Source organism: Zootoca vivipara, chromosome 14 (genome assembly GCF_965207765.1).
Source record: "Zootoca vivipara chromosome 14, rZooViv2.hap1.1, whole genome shotgun sequence".
NCBI classification, from domain to species: domain Eukaryota; kingdom Metazoa; phylum Chordata; class Lepidosauria; order Squamata; family Lacertidae; genus Zootoca; species Zootoca vivipara.
In genome coordinates this window covers 34,534,456-34,551,104 of record NC_142597.1, presented here as the reverse complement: position 1 = coordinate 34,551,104, position 16,649 = coordinate 34,534,456, and the positions used below count along the sequence as shown (strand labels likewise).

General features: G+C 47.4%; 1 protein-coding gene across 4 annotated transcripts in view; it reads right to left on the bottom strand.

Annotated features, from left to right (window-relative positions):
- The window catches only part of SPNS2 (SPNS lysolipid transporter 2, sphingosine-1-phosphate), a 100,780-nt gene that overhangs the window by 49,660 nt on the left and 34,471 nt on the right, over positions 1–16,649 (bottom strand). For all 4 annotated transcript variants that reach the window (XR_004693984.3, XR_004693985.3, XM_035139291.3 and 1 more), the window contains exon 2: positions 11,443–11,508. Coding sequence is in view for 2 of the 4 variants with exons in the window: in XM_035139291.3 (XP_034995182.3) it covers positions 11,443–11,508 (66 nt within the window). In the remaining 2 variants the exon portion in view is untranslated. The remainder of the gene's footprint in view (positions 1–11,442; positions 11,509–16,649) is intronic.

The following is a 16,649-nucleotide window of genomic DNA, read 5'->3' as shown; positions in this document are numbered from 1 at the left end:
TTAACCCACAGCGTCACCTGCCACAGATATGGTAAAGAGGCTGAATTTGAGAAAATATCTTCCTGTTAACTGTGTGCCGGGGAAGAACTCCAGAGCGGGATTTTAATGGGGAGTTTGGATATGCATTCTGTGAGTTATTTATGGCTGCAGCTCGGACGCTAGTCGGTAAACAGCAGAAGGAGTGGAGTGTGGCCTTGTACCATCCAGATAAACACTGCAAAGAACTGAACCATGTTCTAGCACACCAGGTCTGGATGTATATGAAGGACTACACACATGAAATGGATTATTTATTTATAAGATGTAACGGAGGTGCTGTTTGTAAGGTGGAAAAAGCGGCCAGCTGGAAGAATGGTTAAATGGCAAGTGAAGGGTGTCAGCTGGACTCTAAATAAGAAATGATGAGGCTATGCAAGAAAATGATGGTGGTCATGTTTGGAACAGGAGCGGGAAAGCTGATTTTAAGAAATTGTATTAAATTAAATTGATTTGATTTGTAATAATTTGGAAAAATAATAAAAATAATAATTTGGAAAGGAAATCTCAAACATGCTTACAGTCCTATCAAACACAGTGGAAATGACTTTCAAGTAAGCACGCATAGGACTCATAGGACTGTGCTGCTAATCAATGAGATGAACTGGTAAACCTTTAGTGGGATCCTATAGATGCGCACTAAGAAATAAGTCTCACTGATCTGCACAGACTTTGGCTTACTCCCAAAGTAAGGGAGTGCAGGATTGCACCATTTAGCGTCACAAAACCACTGTCTTGGGGGTTTTTTGCGATGGAAGTTGGGAGTGTTATTAAATGCACGACAGGACACAATCTTCCATGCACACACTTAATTATTACTCTGAGATGTTGGAGATGCTGTTAATAATTCGAATAAAAATGAACAGCAAACTAACTTGCTCATCAGGAAACAGCAACCCATCAGGAAATGTGAGATCTGAGCAGCATTCAGATCTGCATACATTTTCTCCCATTACAAATAATTTGTTGGCTAAAAGCAGATGTCACCCTGCGTTGTGCAATGCGCCTTGCTAATATTTTCCATTTTCCCCTCCTTGTATTAGCAAGTTACATTTAAAAGCCAACAATTAGAAGACTGGTGCTGATGTGAAACACGACCGGAGAGGGGAGAGATGCATGGAGGCGGACAAAGGAATAAATTCATTGGCAAGAACAAAGAGATGAGGGAGCTCAGATGGCACAATAACGAGGCCAAGCCTGTCACAGCTATACATTTGCAGGAGCCTCGAATTACGTGCGACATCCAAACACTGATTGACTTGTAAACAAATCCAGAAAACGACTCTTAGCCTATCAGACTGATTGCTTGCCAGCGAGTCTCGTTAGGCACAAATCAATTCCATGTGATGGATGGGGCTTCCGAGCTCTGGCAACAGATCTTTGTCCACCTAGCTTACCCTCCAGCGCAACTGAATGCAGGTGAGCCCACACCAAGGCTAGTCGACAGGCAAGACACTGGGCCAAAACCCAGCGAGGGGGAACCTGTAGCCACGCTGGTGTGGTTGAAGGATAACTCCTGCCGTCCCTGGCCATTGGCCATGTTGGTTCAGGGGATACTGGGGTTGCAGGCCTGCCCGACAACATCTGAAGAACCCTCTGATGTAGAGGAAGGAATAGATGCAGGATGCAGGGGACAGAAGTAGGTAAGAAAGCCCACCTGAAGGGGTGGGCAGGCCTTGGACCTGGCGCTCCCACAAGGCAGGGTTGAAAGGGACCTCAGCCAAGTGGGATCTGGTGGAACCCCATGTGGTTTCTGGTGGAACACCATGTGGTTTCTGGAGGTCTTTGCTTGAAGGCTCCAGACAGTGGCCATTTCCACAATGCCCTAGAACAGGGGTGGCCAACTTCCAAGAGACTGCGATCAACTCACAGAGTTAAAAACTGGCAGTGATCTCCCCCCTTTTTTGGGTTCAGATCAAAGTTGTTGGGTTTTTTTATGGAAGGAAAGTCCTGTTTTGGGGGGTTCACGTAAAAGTTGTTGAGCTTCTTTAGGGAAGAGGAAATGACATTGAGCTTTCTTTTAGGAAGGAAAGCCCTGTTTCTGGTGGTTCAGGTCATTTTAGAGGTGCAGGGCAAAGATGTTGAGCTTTTTTTAGGGGAGCCAAAGTTTTTTAGCTTCTTTGGGGGGGAGCCACTGATCTACCGGTGATCTACCACAGACGTCCAGTGATCTACTGGTAGATCACGATCTACCTGTTGGGCATGCCTGCCCTAGAAGTTGAACCATCTATCATGGTGTCATGGAAAACCAAGATGTTGGCCACCTGGAGCCTGATGGAGTGGGGAGTTTGGTGTCTGATCTTAAAGGATGCTTGGGGCAGGCACCAGAGGGGGATCCTGCCAGGGTACAGCCCCCCCAGCAGCCCCCAGAGGCCTACCCCCATTGAAGTTGCTAACTGGGAAAACATAGGTGCTTACGGAGGAAACACCGCGAGCATATGGGGAACCTCCAGTCCCCCAAGGGAGCTACAGTTTCCGGAATGGTTCAACAATCAATCCCTCTTCACGGGGTGCTTTGAGACTTCCAGCTCTGGGAGGGGAATAGAGCTCTCCTAACAAATCTCAGCACCTTAAACAAACTACATTTCGCAGGATTGTGTGTTGGGGGGTGGGGGAAGCCTTGACTGTTCAAAGCAGCATCACAGCACTTCAAATGCATGGCGTGAAGGGTGGTCTTGGTTTGGGCGGCCATTTTGTAGACCAGGAAGGAGGAGCAGGAAAGGACCACTTTCAGAGGTGAGCCACACCAGAACTATTTAAAATGGCGCTGGTTAAGCTACCAAGTCCCAGTCGGCAGACCCCGCTGAGCGCTTTCTGGCAGATGGAAAACAGCTGGCTGAAAGGGGGAGGTAAACACGAAGAAACAGAGCATACGAGCTTCTATCCGGTTTCTTTGAAAACTAATAAAATTAAAAATCTATTTTAAAAAAGAAAAGATTTTTTTTTTAAAAAAGGAGATAAACATGTTTTTTCAGCAAAAGAACAGAAATTAGCTTTTCGCAATGCCGCTGAATGACTAATGTCAATTTCTGCATGACACGGTTGCTGAGCATTTATGGCAGATAGCGCTTCTGCGTTGCATTCCGTGTTTCATTCTACCTTGCATTCTGTGGATCTACAATTTCATTAAAACGTTGCTTTTGGTGGTGGTGGGGAAACAAGAGGCGAAAAAAGAAACAGAGCATAGCCCTTTCCATTAAAGTTTCCTCCCAAGAGAGGTGGATTTGGGGTGATATTTTGGAACTACAACTCACACACACACCCCGGAAAAAATGCATTTGTTTCGCTATACCGTGTTTCTCATATTATAAGACACGTCTTATATTTATTTTTTCCTCAAAAAAACACACTATGGCTTATTTTCAAGGGATGTCTTTATTTTTTTCCTCCTCCTCCTGCCGCGGCCGGCATTGCTGCTGCGCCTATCACTATGTCTTATTTTCGGGGTATGGCTTATATTCCTTGAATGCTTAAAAATCCTGCTATGGCTTATTTTATGGGTATGTCTTAAAATATGAGAAACAGGGTAATTGTGCTTTAAAAAAAAACCAGAGGAAAGGCTGAATTAACTAGACAGGATGGGCCGCTCAGTATCTATTTCTGCCTTCAGTTGCCTGACCCACCCTGATACAGGTGGGCCGTTGTTTTGTCTCAAATATGTTCCAGTTCTTTTTTGGTATGTGGTTGGATTCTCTCCTCTCTCTCACACACACACACACAATTATGTGAAGAGGGGAAAAGCAGTTCATCCTCTCCGGGCTCATAGCTTCCTTCACGCACTGCTACCCATGAGTGCCCGGCTCAGTTATTCCGACTTGGGAGAAGCCATTCAACCGACAACTTGGCTCTCTGTCAGGAAATGTGAGGTGCCGCTGATTTTCTTGATTTGAAGAAATAAAACAAAACAAAACCAACACAGGGGATGAGCAGGACGCACAAACTTGATTTATTTTTAAATACAAAACCTGGGTGTTGGAGGAGTTTAATATCATTAAACGTGTTGTGGTGTTTGAAAGTTTCTCCGCAATGTCAGAATAAGGAGATTAACTGAGGCAAACCGAAAGCCCTGAAATGGGCTTTGGATTTCAAGATATCCCCCCCTCACAACCAGAGACGCGGGAGAAATTTGGTTCAGTTTGGTTTACTTGCTTAAAATTCACACTTCCTGGGAAAATAACAAGACACAACCATCATTGGAAGTGTGTGATTCTCAGAGGTTAGGGCTGCAGTTCCCTGGCCAAATGAAAATGGATGTATTTGCGGAAATAACTTGTGAAATGCATTGTGCTAGGGGAGAGCGCTTGCAAAAATGTGGAAACCGGGCAAAATTTGCATTCCCTGTCAGAGGCAGCAATGTTTCTGAATATCAGTTGCTGGAAAACTCAGGAGGGAAGAGGCCTTATGCTCAGGTCCTGCTTGCAGGGCAGGGTAATGCAAAAATAGATCTACAATAAACTTTTGTTTTCAGAATGAAACCAGTTTCCCAAAAAGAGCTTTTCAGGGTCAGAAGATATGCAACCGATCTAGGTTGTGTGTGGTGTACATAGAAAAAAAATAAGTACTCTGTCTCCACTGACTCTAGGACAAAATGTTGTGTGTACACAGCCTGTGAGTGGCCCAAGGCTACCAAGCAGGGATTTGAACCTTGGCCTCCCAGGTCCTGGCCCAAGACTCTAACCATCATGCTACACTGCTCTCCGCTTCCAACCCAAGCACTTTCAATTTAAAAGGGATCAAAGGGAAGAGACTCTCTGCTTGGGGCACAGTTTCCCGAACTTCAGTCTCCAGCTGTTTTTGGACTACAAATCCCATCATGCCTGGTCGCTGGTCCTGCTAGCTGGGGGTGATGGGTTTTGTAGTCCAAAAACAGCTGGTAGTCACTATCCTCCATTAATTTGTCTAATTCTCACTGCCCTGGGTTACTCAGAGCATCCCAATGCCTTTTATTTCTCAGTAGTTTCCATTTGGCTGAACCCAAGTTGGGCATCAGAAGGAGAGATGCCCCAGTTTTCCCAGTCAAGTTAAGTAGGTAGAATTGGCTGTGTGCTGCAGCAGCGTTTAAGCCATGTCGTGCCACACATGAGATTATGCTGTTCGCCGATTCTTCTATTCCCCCCATGAAAGTTCATGCGGCAACAACAAAAATTCCTGCATTCAGCAACCTGGGGCTCTCAAGGTCTTAAAATAAAATAAAAGAAGAACTAAGTCCGCTAATTACCTTCTAGGAACAAGCAAGAAGCATGCAAATTAATATCTTTAGCCAGCAACACAGGCCTGCATAGTACAGATAAGGCAGATGAATAATTCGGATACTTGAGAATCACATGTGAAGGGCTTGCATTGGGCACCCCCCCCATGTTAAGACACACACACACACCCATTGGGCACACACACACCCCATTTAACAGTACAGCTATACCTTGAGTTGCATTTGCTTCACGTTGCGTTTGCTTCAGGTTATGAACGCGGCAAACCCGGAAGTGTTTACTTCCCGCTTAGCGCGTGCGCAGGAATGCTCTATCGTGTCACGTGCAGAAACGGCACTCTACTTATGGACTTTTCGGGGTGCAAACGGCACCCCGGAACAGATTGCATCCGTAAGTAGAGGTACCACTGTAATATGGGCTTCCATGTCTCTCCCTCATGGCAAGGAGGATACACGCCAACTCCTAGGACCGAGGCAGTTTCGGGGACACCAATGCTGTTTTTCTTTGAGGGTGTCGCAATGGGCCCCATCAAACAATGAAGACAATGCCTCTGGCAAGGAGGCAGTTGAGCGGGTCCCGGAAGCCTGCAGCCATCGGCTTGAACTGCAGAACTAGGCTAGAGTCCGCAGTTATATAGGGCCAGGAGGGATCTTATTGGCTCCTCAGGTCACCTGAGCCGCTGGGTCTGAAAGCTGCAGTGCCTTTTCTGGCCACATGGAGAGGTGGCATTGTACTGGCAAAAAAGTGCAGGGGCAGGAAACCATCAAATGATGTCACACGTTTGGCAGGTGGGTGGGGTTTGCTAGAAATTGCCTGGTGGGCCCTTTTGGAGAGGGGCCTGGTGGGCTGAAAAAGGCCCTCAAGCCAAAGACTCCTTGCTGGTGGCTTAGGGAGTCAGGCCCCTGGGGTCCCTGTTGCCTTTGGCCCTAGTTTGAGCTTCTACCATCCCAACACACCTCTTCCTTCGTTGCAAAACTCTGCAGGAATAGCTATTCAAAGGCCCAAAACCTTCAACTTCAAATTCTTAGAAGCCATAATCATGCTCACATTTCTAAGCCCCAGCCTCGACCGCAGCTGAAAACAGAACTATAGATGGAAATGGAGAATGAAGACAAATTTGCAGAGGAGGCGAGCAATTACCTTGAACTGTTTATATACCATTCTTTCCCTTGCTTGGTTATGTTTTTATATTTTGCCTTGTTTATGCTATGTTTGATTTGCTCCTTTCTATCCTTTCATAGAGAGGATTCAGTCAACCCCTAGTAGCGTATATTTAGAAATCTATGGGGCAGAGAAATTTGTTGCCTTCTAGCCATTCTGGGGCTAGAATTCTGCATGCACACTTCTTCAGATGCACATGAAAGCTCATACCTATGACAAACTTAGTTGGTCTCTAAGGTGCTACTGGAAGGAATTTTTTAAAAAAAATTGTTTCGACCATGTCAGACCAACACGGCTACCTACTTGTAACCCACTGAAGAAGGTAACAGTGGTTACCCAGACCTCGTTGTTGGTTGTGAAGGGGCCCCCATAACAGTTCAAGCTTCAGGGCCCCCCAAATGTAGATCCAGTACTGCCGCCATTCTTTGCATCTGCCGCCCGAGGCAGGTGCCTTACTCTGCCTAATAGTAGAGCTGGCGCTGCTGACAAAGAAAGGTGCCAGCAGTCAACCTGGTTGGGCAGTGGTGCTCCCTAACCCCGAAAAGGCATGGGAGATGGGCTGTGGTTTCTCAGCACAGAGGTAGAATGGTCTGCCCTGTGGCTTCTGGGCAAGCCAGAGAAATTGAACCATGGGTTATTCCAATGGAAAGGGGAACCAAGCCACACCACCAGCTTCCTAAAACCAGATCAAAAAACCACACCACTGGCTTGGGGAAGCATTGTTGCTTTGATGTCGCTCTCGTGTAAAAATCCAGACCTTTCCCCCCCAAAATGCACATTTGAACATGCACCGGCACAGCAAAGTGGGCAGGAGCTGAAAGGTCACCATTCTCCGCTCCACGCAGGGAATGTGTGAGTATTGGTTAAAATGCAGGCGCAGAGCTGAAAACCATGCCTGCCTTTTACTTCTTTCCTGTGCCAAGGTTAATTCAAATCCCTGAAAGCATCTGAAGACAAACAGCAAAGTGAGGCTGGCAGTAGCCTCTGCCGATCCTCATTCTTTAAGAGCCAGAGAGACATTTGTCAAATTATATTGGAATTCAAGAAGGTGGAGGGGGGGGAGTGCACTTGCAGAGGGAAGTCGCTCAAGGAATGCTAAAATAACCAGCCTTGGTTTACAGTCCTTGCTCATCGCTGGGCCTTGCGTTTCTGCATTCGGCCCCATCGGGGCTCTTGGGTTTATGCAAACCTCTCTCTCTTCAGAGTCACCAACGACAACATAAAATGAGCCTGCTGGATGAAGCCAATGGCCCATGTAGTCTAGCATCCTGTTCTCACAGTGGCCAACTTTAGCCTATCCTAGTTTATGCCATAATGTGTTAAGTCTAATGGTTGCTTTTGCTCAGACAGCAAAATATACCAAAAGCCACAAATTGGTGCAAACCAAGGTTTAGTGTTACATCCAAACCAAGAAGCTCTGGTTTGGGGACATTGCTGCACCCTACTGGGGATTGTATCCTGGGATACTCAGGATATGGGGGTGAGGATGCACAAATCAATGATTCATGTGCACATTTTTACTGCATTGTGGTTTGGGATCCAGACTCCATTTAGTGAAAACCATGGTTTGGCGAGACATGGTTTGGCTTTATATGAATAATACCCACCGTACAACAAGGAGCAGAATGAGTTAATAAGGTTGGATGCAACCAAGAGATGCGGCTTCTTTCTAGCTGGGCTTGGAAAAAGCCAAGGCCGTCTGTCTGCAATATGTGCCACGTGCAGCAGCTTCACCAAGTGCAGCCTTTACAAAAGAGCACCATCTGGCCACGTGTTTTGCGAGCCAGGATTGGCTGGCAGAAGATTCAGATTGCTTTGCAGCCGGGGTGGGGAACCCGTTTGGCTCCAGATCTACTTTGGAAGTTGGGCGGGACAACAGACCGGTTGATCACGCGGCACCTTCGCGATGTGCCGTGACTGGCAGGTGGGTCGTCTAACCCACCTGCGAAAATCCCTTGCATGTGGGACGCACGAGAATAGGGCAGCCAATGAGGCTCCTTTTTCTTCTCCCCGATGCGAGGTAGCAGGAGAGAAAGAGGCCTGTGTTTTGCAAGTGTTTAGGGGAGGACAAGCTTACCACTCAACTGGAACCAAACTCTCTAAACCCCAGAAGAAAAAACAAAATGGTGCAGAGATTCTACCTGAGCTAGAGCAGCCAAGACACCTCCAGATGTTGGACTACAACTCCCAACAGCTCCACCCAGTGGGGCACATCTGCAGTTGGCAATGGTTGATCTAGAATCTCAGGGCTTGGGCTTGGCATTCTGAACTCCTCCTTCTGTCCCTCAGCTCAGCTCTGACTGGCTCCCAACACCGTCCTGGTTGGAACTGCTGCTACTACTACATTACTTTTCTTTTTTTTAATTTGTCCTGTATTTAAGATTTAGGGTACTGTAGAGCAGTGTTCTTCCATCATGGATCTCCAGATGTTGCTGGACGATGACTCCCATAATCCCTGGCTACACCAAACATAAGAACATAAGCAGAGCTTGCTGGATCAGGCCAATAGCCCATCCAGGGCAGCACCCTGCTATCACAGAGACCAACCGCATTCCTGCAGAAAGCCTCCAAGCAGGACCCAAGCACTAGAGCACACTCTACCCTCCTGCAGTTTCCAGCAAGCTGGTATTCAGAAGCATTATAGCCTCCAACCATGGAGGCAGAGCATAGCGATCACGGCTAGTGGCCATTGACAGCCTTATCCTTCATAAATTGGCCCAATCCTCTTTGGAAACCCTCCCAGTTGGTGGCTATCAGTGCCTCATGTGGACTTGAGTTCCATAGTTTAACTGGGCACTGTGTGAAGAAGGACTTTCTTTTATCTCTCCTGAACCTTCCAACATTCAGCTTCATTGGAGGTCTACGTGTTCTAGTGTCAGGAGAGAGGGAGAAGAATTTCTTTCAGTCTGCTCTCTTCACGTCATGCATAATTTTGTAAGCTTCTACTGTGTCATCTCTTGCCTTTTCTCTAAACTCAAAATTCCCAAATGCTGCAGATTTTCTTTGTAAGGGAATCACTCCATCTCCTTGATCTTTCCGGTTGCCCTTTTCAGAACCTTCTCCAGCTCTACAATACCTCTTTTGGACTGCTTCTAAGCTTCCAAAGAAAAACCTTTACTTACAGGGCAGCTGCTAAAAGTGCAGTGCTGGTGGCACCTCAGCCGGGCCCGGCCTTGTTAATTTCCCAGAGTCATCAAGACATGCCGATAAGAATATGCAAATTTTAATGCAGGTATTTGTCATCAGACTGCACCGTGAGTCCTTTAGCAATGTTTCTCCTGGAAGGAGCGAGATGATAATCTCCTTATGAGATTTAAGGAATGTAGCTTGTGTTAGCAAGTTGCGTGGGGAGCGGGTTTGGGGGGAGACTTGTGGCCAGCTTCCAATGGTTCCTTGAAGAGTCCTTTTTTGCAGGCACCTGAATCAGAGAACTGCAACCCTAAAATGTAACTCACAGGTGTCAGTGCCAAATGCCTTTCTGGCTGCCCCTGCAGTCAGGAATTGGCGTTTGCCAAGGATTTCTTGCGTCCCACTGCTGGCCATTATTCCCTCCTGCAGCGGCAGGTTCCACAGTTCATCTATGCACTGCATGAAGAGCTTTCTTTTATCTGTCCTGAATCTTCCAACATTCACTTTCCTTGGATGTCCACAAGTTCTAGTATTACGAGAGAGGGGATGATGACTCCATCCACTTTCTCCATGCATAATTTAATAAACTGGCTTGGGGCGATGGGTTGCAGTCCAACAATGTCTGGGAACCCAAGATTGAAAAAACACATGGGGGGGATGAGGTGTGTCACTGAGTTTTCAAAAACAACGGCACGCAAACATGACGAGCAATAAAGAAACAAAGAACAACTGAGGTGTGGAGCACATCTTTGCCGTTGGAATAAAATTAACAGGCGGTTCAGTACACGTTTGCAGCCATCATGGCAAAATAGATTCTACCAAAGCACATTTTGGAAGGAAGACTCACGTATTGATAAGGTTGCGTCGCCACATTGAGGCATGTGCCATTGGGGACTTGTGCAGCAAGCTATTTTTATTTATAAAGCATACAAATGGAAACTTCACAGCAGGCATAGGAAAACTCAGCCCTCTAGATGTTTTGGGACTACAACTCCCGTCATCCCTGACCACTGATCCTGTTAGCTAGGGATGATGGGAGTTGTAGTCCCAAAACATCTGGAGGGCCGAGTTTGCCTATGCCTGTTGCACAGCATCAAAACTGTCTTGTTTCGCGACCCCTCTTAGAACCCTCCTGTGATGGGCTAAATGCTCTGAAACCCTCTCAAAGCACCCACCCCTAATTTTATAAACGGGTTGGGGATTATTGGGGTTGCAGTCCAACAATGTCGGGGAACCCAAGATGGAGTCATTCATTTATTAAATTTATTAGCCACCTCGTTGTTGTTTTTTTTGCTGTGGCAACTCAAAGCGGCTTACAAAAAACCCCACAACACCCACATGCATTAAAACTAGGGGAAAATGCCTTAAAGCATCCCACCCGTTCTAATATGCCACAGGTAGTTAAAAGCCAAAGACCTGGTTAAAACGGAATGATTTTGCCTGGCACCTGAAGATATGTAATGGTGGTGCCAGCAACGGGAAGCCACCACTGAAAAGCCATCAGGATGATCTGCTTATGGTAATAAACTGATGGCGATTATTATGACCGTCATCTGTTTCCAAAGGCTCAGCATTGCCTTAGGCTCAGTTCAGCTCCCCAAAGCTACACAAAACAGGAGATGTTGTCTGCTTTACCTGGGATACTGAGATGCTTTGCAAAAGGGGGAAAAAAGATGCTACCATCATGTCATTCCCCAACCCATCACTTGCCTTGCTCTGCTTTGCTTGGATGCTGAAGGCCAAGGAGCAGCTGAGCTGAGCCAAAGCAGGGCGCAAGGATGTAAAAACAGGCGTTTGCCAGCCAGCTGCGATTTAAAACCAAGCCAGCGCTCACTCGCAAGGGCACTGTGACCTTGGATTAAGAAGCTGCACAGAAGAGGAGGGAAAACACGCTCGACGGTTCTCTTACCTGTCTGCAGCAAGCCGGCTCCACTGTCCTTGACTCCGAAATGTTGCTGGATGTCTAGCAAAACACCTGCAGGGCAGAGAATAACATCGGATGCATGAAGTTGGAATCTGAATACCTGTGAAAAGCAGCAATCCTCAAGGCATGTTCGAGAAAACCTGCTGTCCCCATTTACTAAAGACAGGCCTGGTTATTTTTCTGGGAGCGGGGGCATCTTGAAATATCACCTTCCCAAACTTTAGCACTGTTTATAAAATTATAAATCAACACAGCTAAAAAGTCATTTCCTCCGACTAGATAAGGAAGGGAGGGAGGGAGGGAGGGAGATGGGACTGTAGGACCTCTTCATTCACTCTGCCGGAAGATCAGCAATAACTATTTCCATTCCAGCTGGTTAGTAGGAGAGACAACGTGGTGTAATGTTTACAGCAGGCATCCCCAAACTGCGGCCCTCCAGATGTTTTGGCCTACAACTCCCATGATCCCTAGCTAACAGGACCAGTGGTCGGGGATGATGGGAATTGTAGTCCAAAACATCTAGAGGGCTGAAGTTTGGGGGTGCCTGGGTTAGAGTGTCAGACTAGGACCTGGGAGACTGGGGTTCAAATCCCCCACTTGGACATGAAGCTCACTCACTGCCTCTCAGACTAACCTACCTCAAAGCGTTGTTGTGTGGATAAAATGTAAACCATTTCCAGCCTAGCAAAGAGGCAAGACACCTACCAAAGGACAAACGACCACAAAATATCCAAGGTCTAGCTTTTCCACTACTGGTTTTCCCAGTAGTGATGTATGGAAGTGAGAGCTGGACCATAAAGAAGGCTGATCGCCAAAGAATTGATGCTTTTGAATTATGGTGCTGGAGGAGACTCTTGAGAGTCCCGTGGACTGCAAGAAGATCAAACCTGTCCATTCTGAAGGAAATCAGCCCTGAGTGCTCACTGGAAGGACAGATCCTGAAGCTGAGGCTCCAACACTTTGGCCACCTCATGAGAAGAGAATACCCCCTGGAAAAGACCCTGATGTTGGGAAAGATTAAGGGGATGACAGAGGACAAGATGGTTGGACAGTGTTCTCGAAGCCACCAACATGAGTTTGACCAAACTGCGAGAGGCAGTGCAAGACAGGAGTGCCTGGCGTGCTCTGGTCCATGGGGTCATGAAGAGTCGGACACGACTAAACGACTAAACAACAACAACAACAACAACAACAGCTTTTCCGCAGCACATCTGTAATTGCTTTAATCAGATTAACCAACATAAGGGTCAGTTGATTAATCAGTTGGGGCCCAACAAAGTTGCTTGACAAGTTCTGAAAGGGCAAAAAGGAAGAACTCATTTCACAAGAAATCCAAGACTCTTTTATCAGAAGCACCTAGTAACGCTGCCTGTTTCAACATCTTTTTTTATTCTTAGTGCTCTCGGATGTCAGGTTCTCCCCCCCCCCCAAAAAAAAACAACGTTCTTTGCGACTGCTTTTAGAAACTGAGCTTTAGTTGCACTTTTACTATTAAATGGTTTTATCATTGTGCTGTTGGCTATGCCACTCTGCAAACTTTTAGCAGGAGAGCAGGATATTATGCTGATTCTTTATTGCTATTGATACGGGAGTTGTAGCCCCAAACATCTGGAGAGCACCAGGTTGGCGAAGCCTGGCTTTAGGCATGCTTTTAAAAAAAAAATACAGAAGAAGAAGAAGAAGAAGAAGAAGAAGAAGAAGAAGAAGAAGAAGAAGAAGAAGAAGAAGCAGCTTCCTCCGCCATGCAATGCTTAAATCAGCCTTTGCTACCACAGGGCGGATCCGCACCACATTGTCCCAATTCCAGCGTGAATACTCGGGAAAGTAATCTCCCGGGTCAGCCAAGATCTGCCATGCTAATTGGAGCCAATTTCCTATTTCACACACAAGCCCATGTGGGACGTTCACTGGGCCCTGAGAGTGTTTTTCTACAGTTTCGGAAGAATTAAATTGGAGAGGCAGCCGTGGAGACCACATTGATGATGTAAGGGGCACCCGAGGGAAGGAGAGTCTCCTTGCTTCCACGCATGACTTTTTGCCCTGAAACCTCCTTTGGGGGGAGTTGCTGCAGTTGCCAGGTTTCCTCGATTCCATTTCCACAGACCCTTTTCTCCCTTCATCTCCTCCAAACTCTCTCTCAGCCCTTGAATGCTCGCAAGTCCCAGCAAGCCCTTTTTTTCAAGGAGGAGCACTGACAAACTGCCACATGTCCCAGAGTAGCATGAGGGGGTCTGTTAACCAAGTCCCCACAAGGAACAACTAGGTACTTAGAAAACTGCTTTATCAGGTCTTTGGTCCCATCTTTGTCAACACTGACAGGCAGAGACTCTCTGGGGTTTCAGGCAGAGGTCTCTCTCCCAGCCCTGCCTGGAAAGGTCACTGGGCATTGAACCAGCGACCTTCTGCATCCCAAGCAGCTGCTCTACTAGGGTCTATGGTGTGCTGGGCCTGGAGAACGACAGGTTAAGGAGAGACATGGTAGCAGTCTTCAAATATCTGAAGGGCTGCTGTCATGACCTGGCTGGATGCAGAGAATTGGTGGGAGGAACCAGCTGGGGAACCCCCAAGGGAAGAAGGCCAGAGCCCCGGGATTGGTGGTGGGATGGCGATGAGAGGGAGAAGACTGGGAAGAAGTGCTGGAAGATAAAGAGCCAACAGGGTTTAGTGAGGCAGAGAGGGATCAGGCTGGTGAAGAAGCCAGAGGATCTCCCCCTCCTGCTACGACAAGCTCCCCTCCCTGCGGGTCTCCCAGAACCAGAAGAGGTATGAAGAGGGAGGAGCAGAGACAGGCACACCAGCGGAGTCTCAGATTGCTTGGGAAGGAACTGGGAGAAGAGGAGGTTTAGGCAGCTGTGGGAAGATGGGGTCCTTCAGTCCCCACAACTGCCTCATGGGGGCAAGATCCACCAGGAAGAGTTGCTGTGCTCATTAGGCCTGGCACTACTGAGCAGCCCTAATTTCTTCTACTAAAGAGTTAACCTCAATTGATTATTGCTGACCCTTTCCTGACACCCGCTCCTGCCAGGTGATTCTGGAGAACTACAGGTTAAGGAAAGACATGCTAGCAGCCTTTAAATATCTGAAGGGCTGCCATGCAGGAGATGAGGAGACTTGTTCTCCGTGGTTCCAGAGGACTGTAATCAGTGATTGAAAATGAGAGAGAAATCTGGCTAAGCATTAAGAGACACTTCTCAACAGTGAGAGCAGCTTTGCAGTGGGCTCTCTTTCAATGGAGACACTTAACAGAGGCTGGATTGACATCTGTTAAGGACGCTTTGGTTGCATTCTGCATTGCACGGGGGTGAGACTAGAAGACCTCTGAGGTCCTCTCCAACTCCATGGGCTGTATCCCATTCAGAGCAGGCCCACTGAAATTAAACAGGGCATTCATTTCGGCGGGTGTGCTTTGAGTAGGATTAAGTTGCATACAACCCAATTATTTTCCTCGGACAAGCACCTGAGGATGGGCTGTGGCCCTGAGAGCAGAGTCACCAAGACTAGCAGCGAAAGGGATGTAAGGTGCTTTTAAGTGGTAGGAAACGGTGTGCCCTGTGTCTCCTTGCTGGAGCAAAAGGAGGAAGGAGCACCTGATACAACCGAGGATAAGCGAAGTCGTCGCCAGTGGCAGACAAAAGTTTGTGCTAATCAGAACATTCATCAACGTGTCTCCGGAGAAGCGGCAGAGTGACAGCGAGCGAGCGAGTGGCCAACACCCTTCCATGAGAAATGGCGGGGATTTGGCAATCGCCACGCAGGAGAGAGAGAAACTTACGACACGCTCAAGCTGACTAATCACCACCTTCGTGGGCCTGTATCATTATGCACACCTCTAGTGCTTGCTGCACAAAACACCTCCCAGGATCTGTGGCTCCGGCCCTGCATTAAGCAAGCCACCCACCTGAGCCATCAGCAATGCACCTGGGTGATTTAAGCCACGGTAGCATGGAACAATGCCGAATGAGACAAAAGGAAGATGCAGACAGCCCATGTACCAAGAGCCCTGACCGAGAGAGACAGAGACAGAGCGAGAGAGAACCCATAATACAGGAAAATGATGATGGGGATATAATGCTTCGTGTATAATTAGCTGGTTTCCATTTAGTGACGGCTGGGTCTGCAGGCTGCATGCCCCAGGTTCACCAGTGCCCGACAGAGGCCTTGAAGTCCCCTCTGCAAAAAGGCTTAGGAGAGAGCGAGAGATGCAATTATCCACAAACAGAGATGCTTTCAGAAGGTGATTGTTGCAGGTCCCGCCCCAGACAAAACAAGCCAATTGGCACTCAGCAGACTAATGCACAGTTACAGGGAACCAGGCAGAGGACCTTCTCGGTAGCGGCGCCCGCCCTGTGGAACGCCCTCCCATCAGAGATGTCAAGGAGATAAAAACTATACAAATTTTAGAAGACATCTGAAGGCAGCCCTGTACAGTATTGGGAACTTTTTAACATTTGCTGTTTTATTAGGTTTTTATATCTGCCGGAAGCCGCTCAGAGTGGCCTGGACAACCCAGCCAGAGGGACGGGGTGCAAATAATAAAACTATTGTTGTTGTTATTATTATTCGATCAGAACCTAGGACCTCTCCACCGGGTTTTCTCACGCCTCCAAATGTTTCTCAGGTTCAGAGACAAATGTGGAGATGGAACTAAGTGATGGGTGAGGGCCGTGCTTTTCTGTTGCAACAAGATGCAATACTGTAAAAGGAATCCCTTGAAGATTAACACCTTTATGTATCATGGCAGAAGCCAGTCACCTGGTGCTGATTATGGGGAGATTGGCAGGAGTTTTTTTTTTTTTTTACGCCAGTCTATTTAAGCTGGCACAAATCATCTATTTGTTTATTTATTACTTTTTATATCCCACTTTGCTTCTTTCCTGGAATCTAATGCAAGTCTCCCCTTCAGGCATTGACCAGGATCAGGCCGGCTGAACATCAGCAAGGGAGCGGTCCTATGGTGCTGTCAGATCATCCTGGGACCGGTGTGTGTATTAACTAGGGGCTACTGCTGCTGCTCGTTCCATTTGCCAGCTCCACCTACTGCTTTGCCATTCCGCTTTCTCTCGCCCTGATTTGGCCATAGTGATCCATGCGACGGTCACCTCCAGGCTTGATTATTGTAACTCGGTTTACACGGGGCTGCCCTTGAAGCTGACCCAGAAACTCCAGCGGGTGCAGAATGCAGCGGCGAGGCT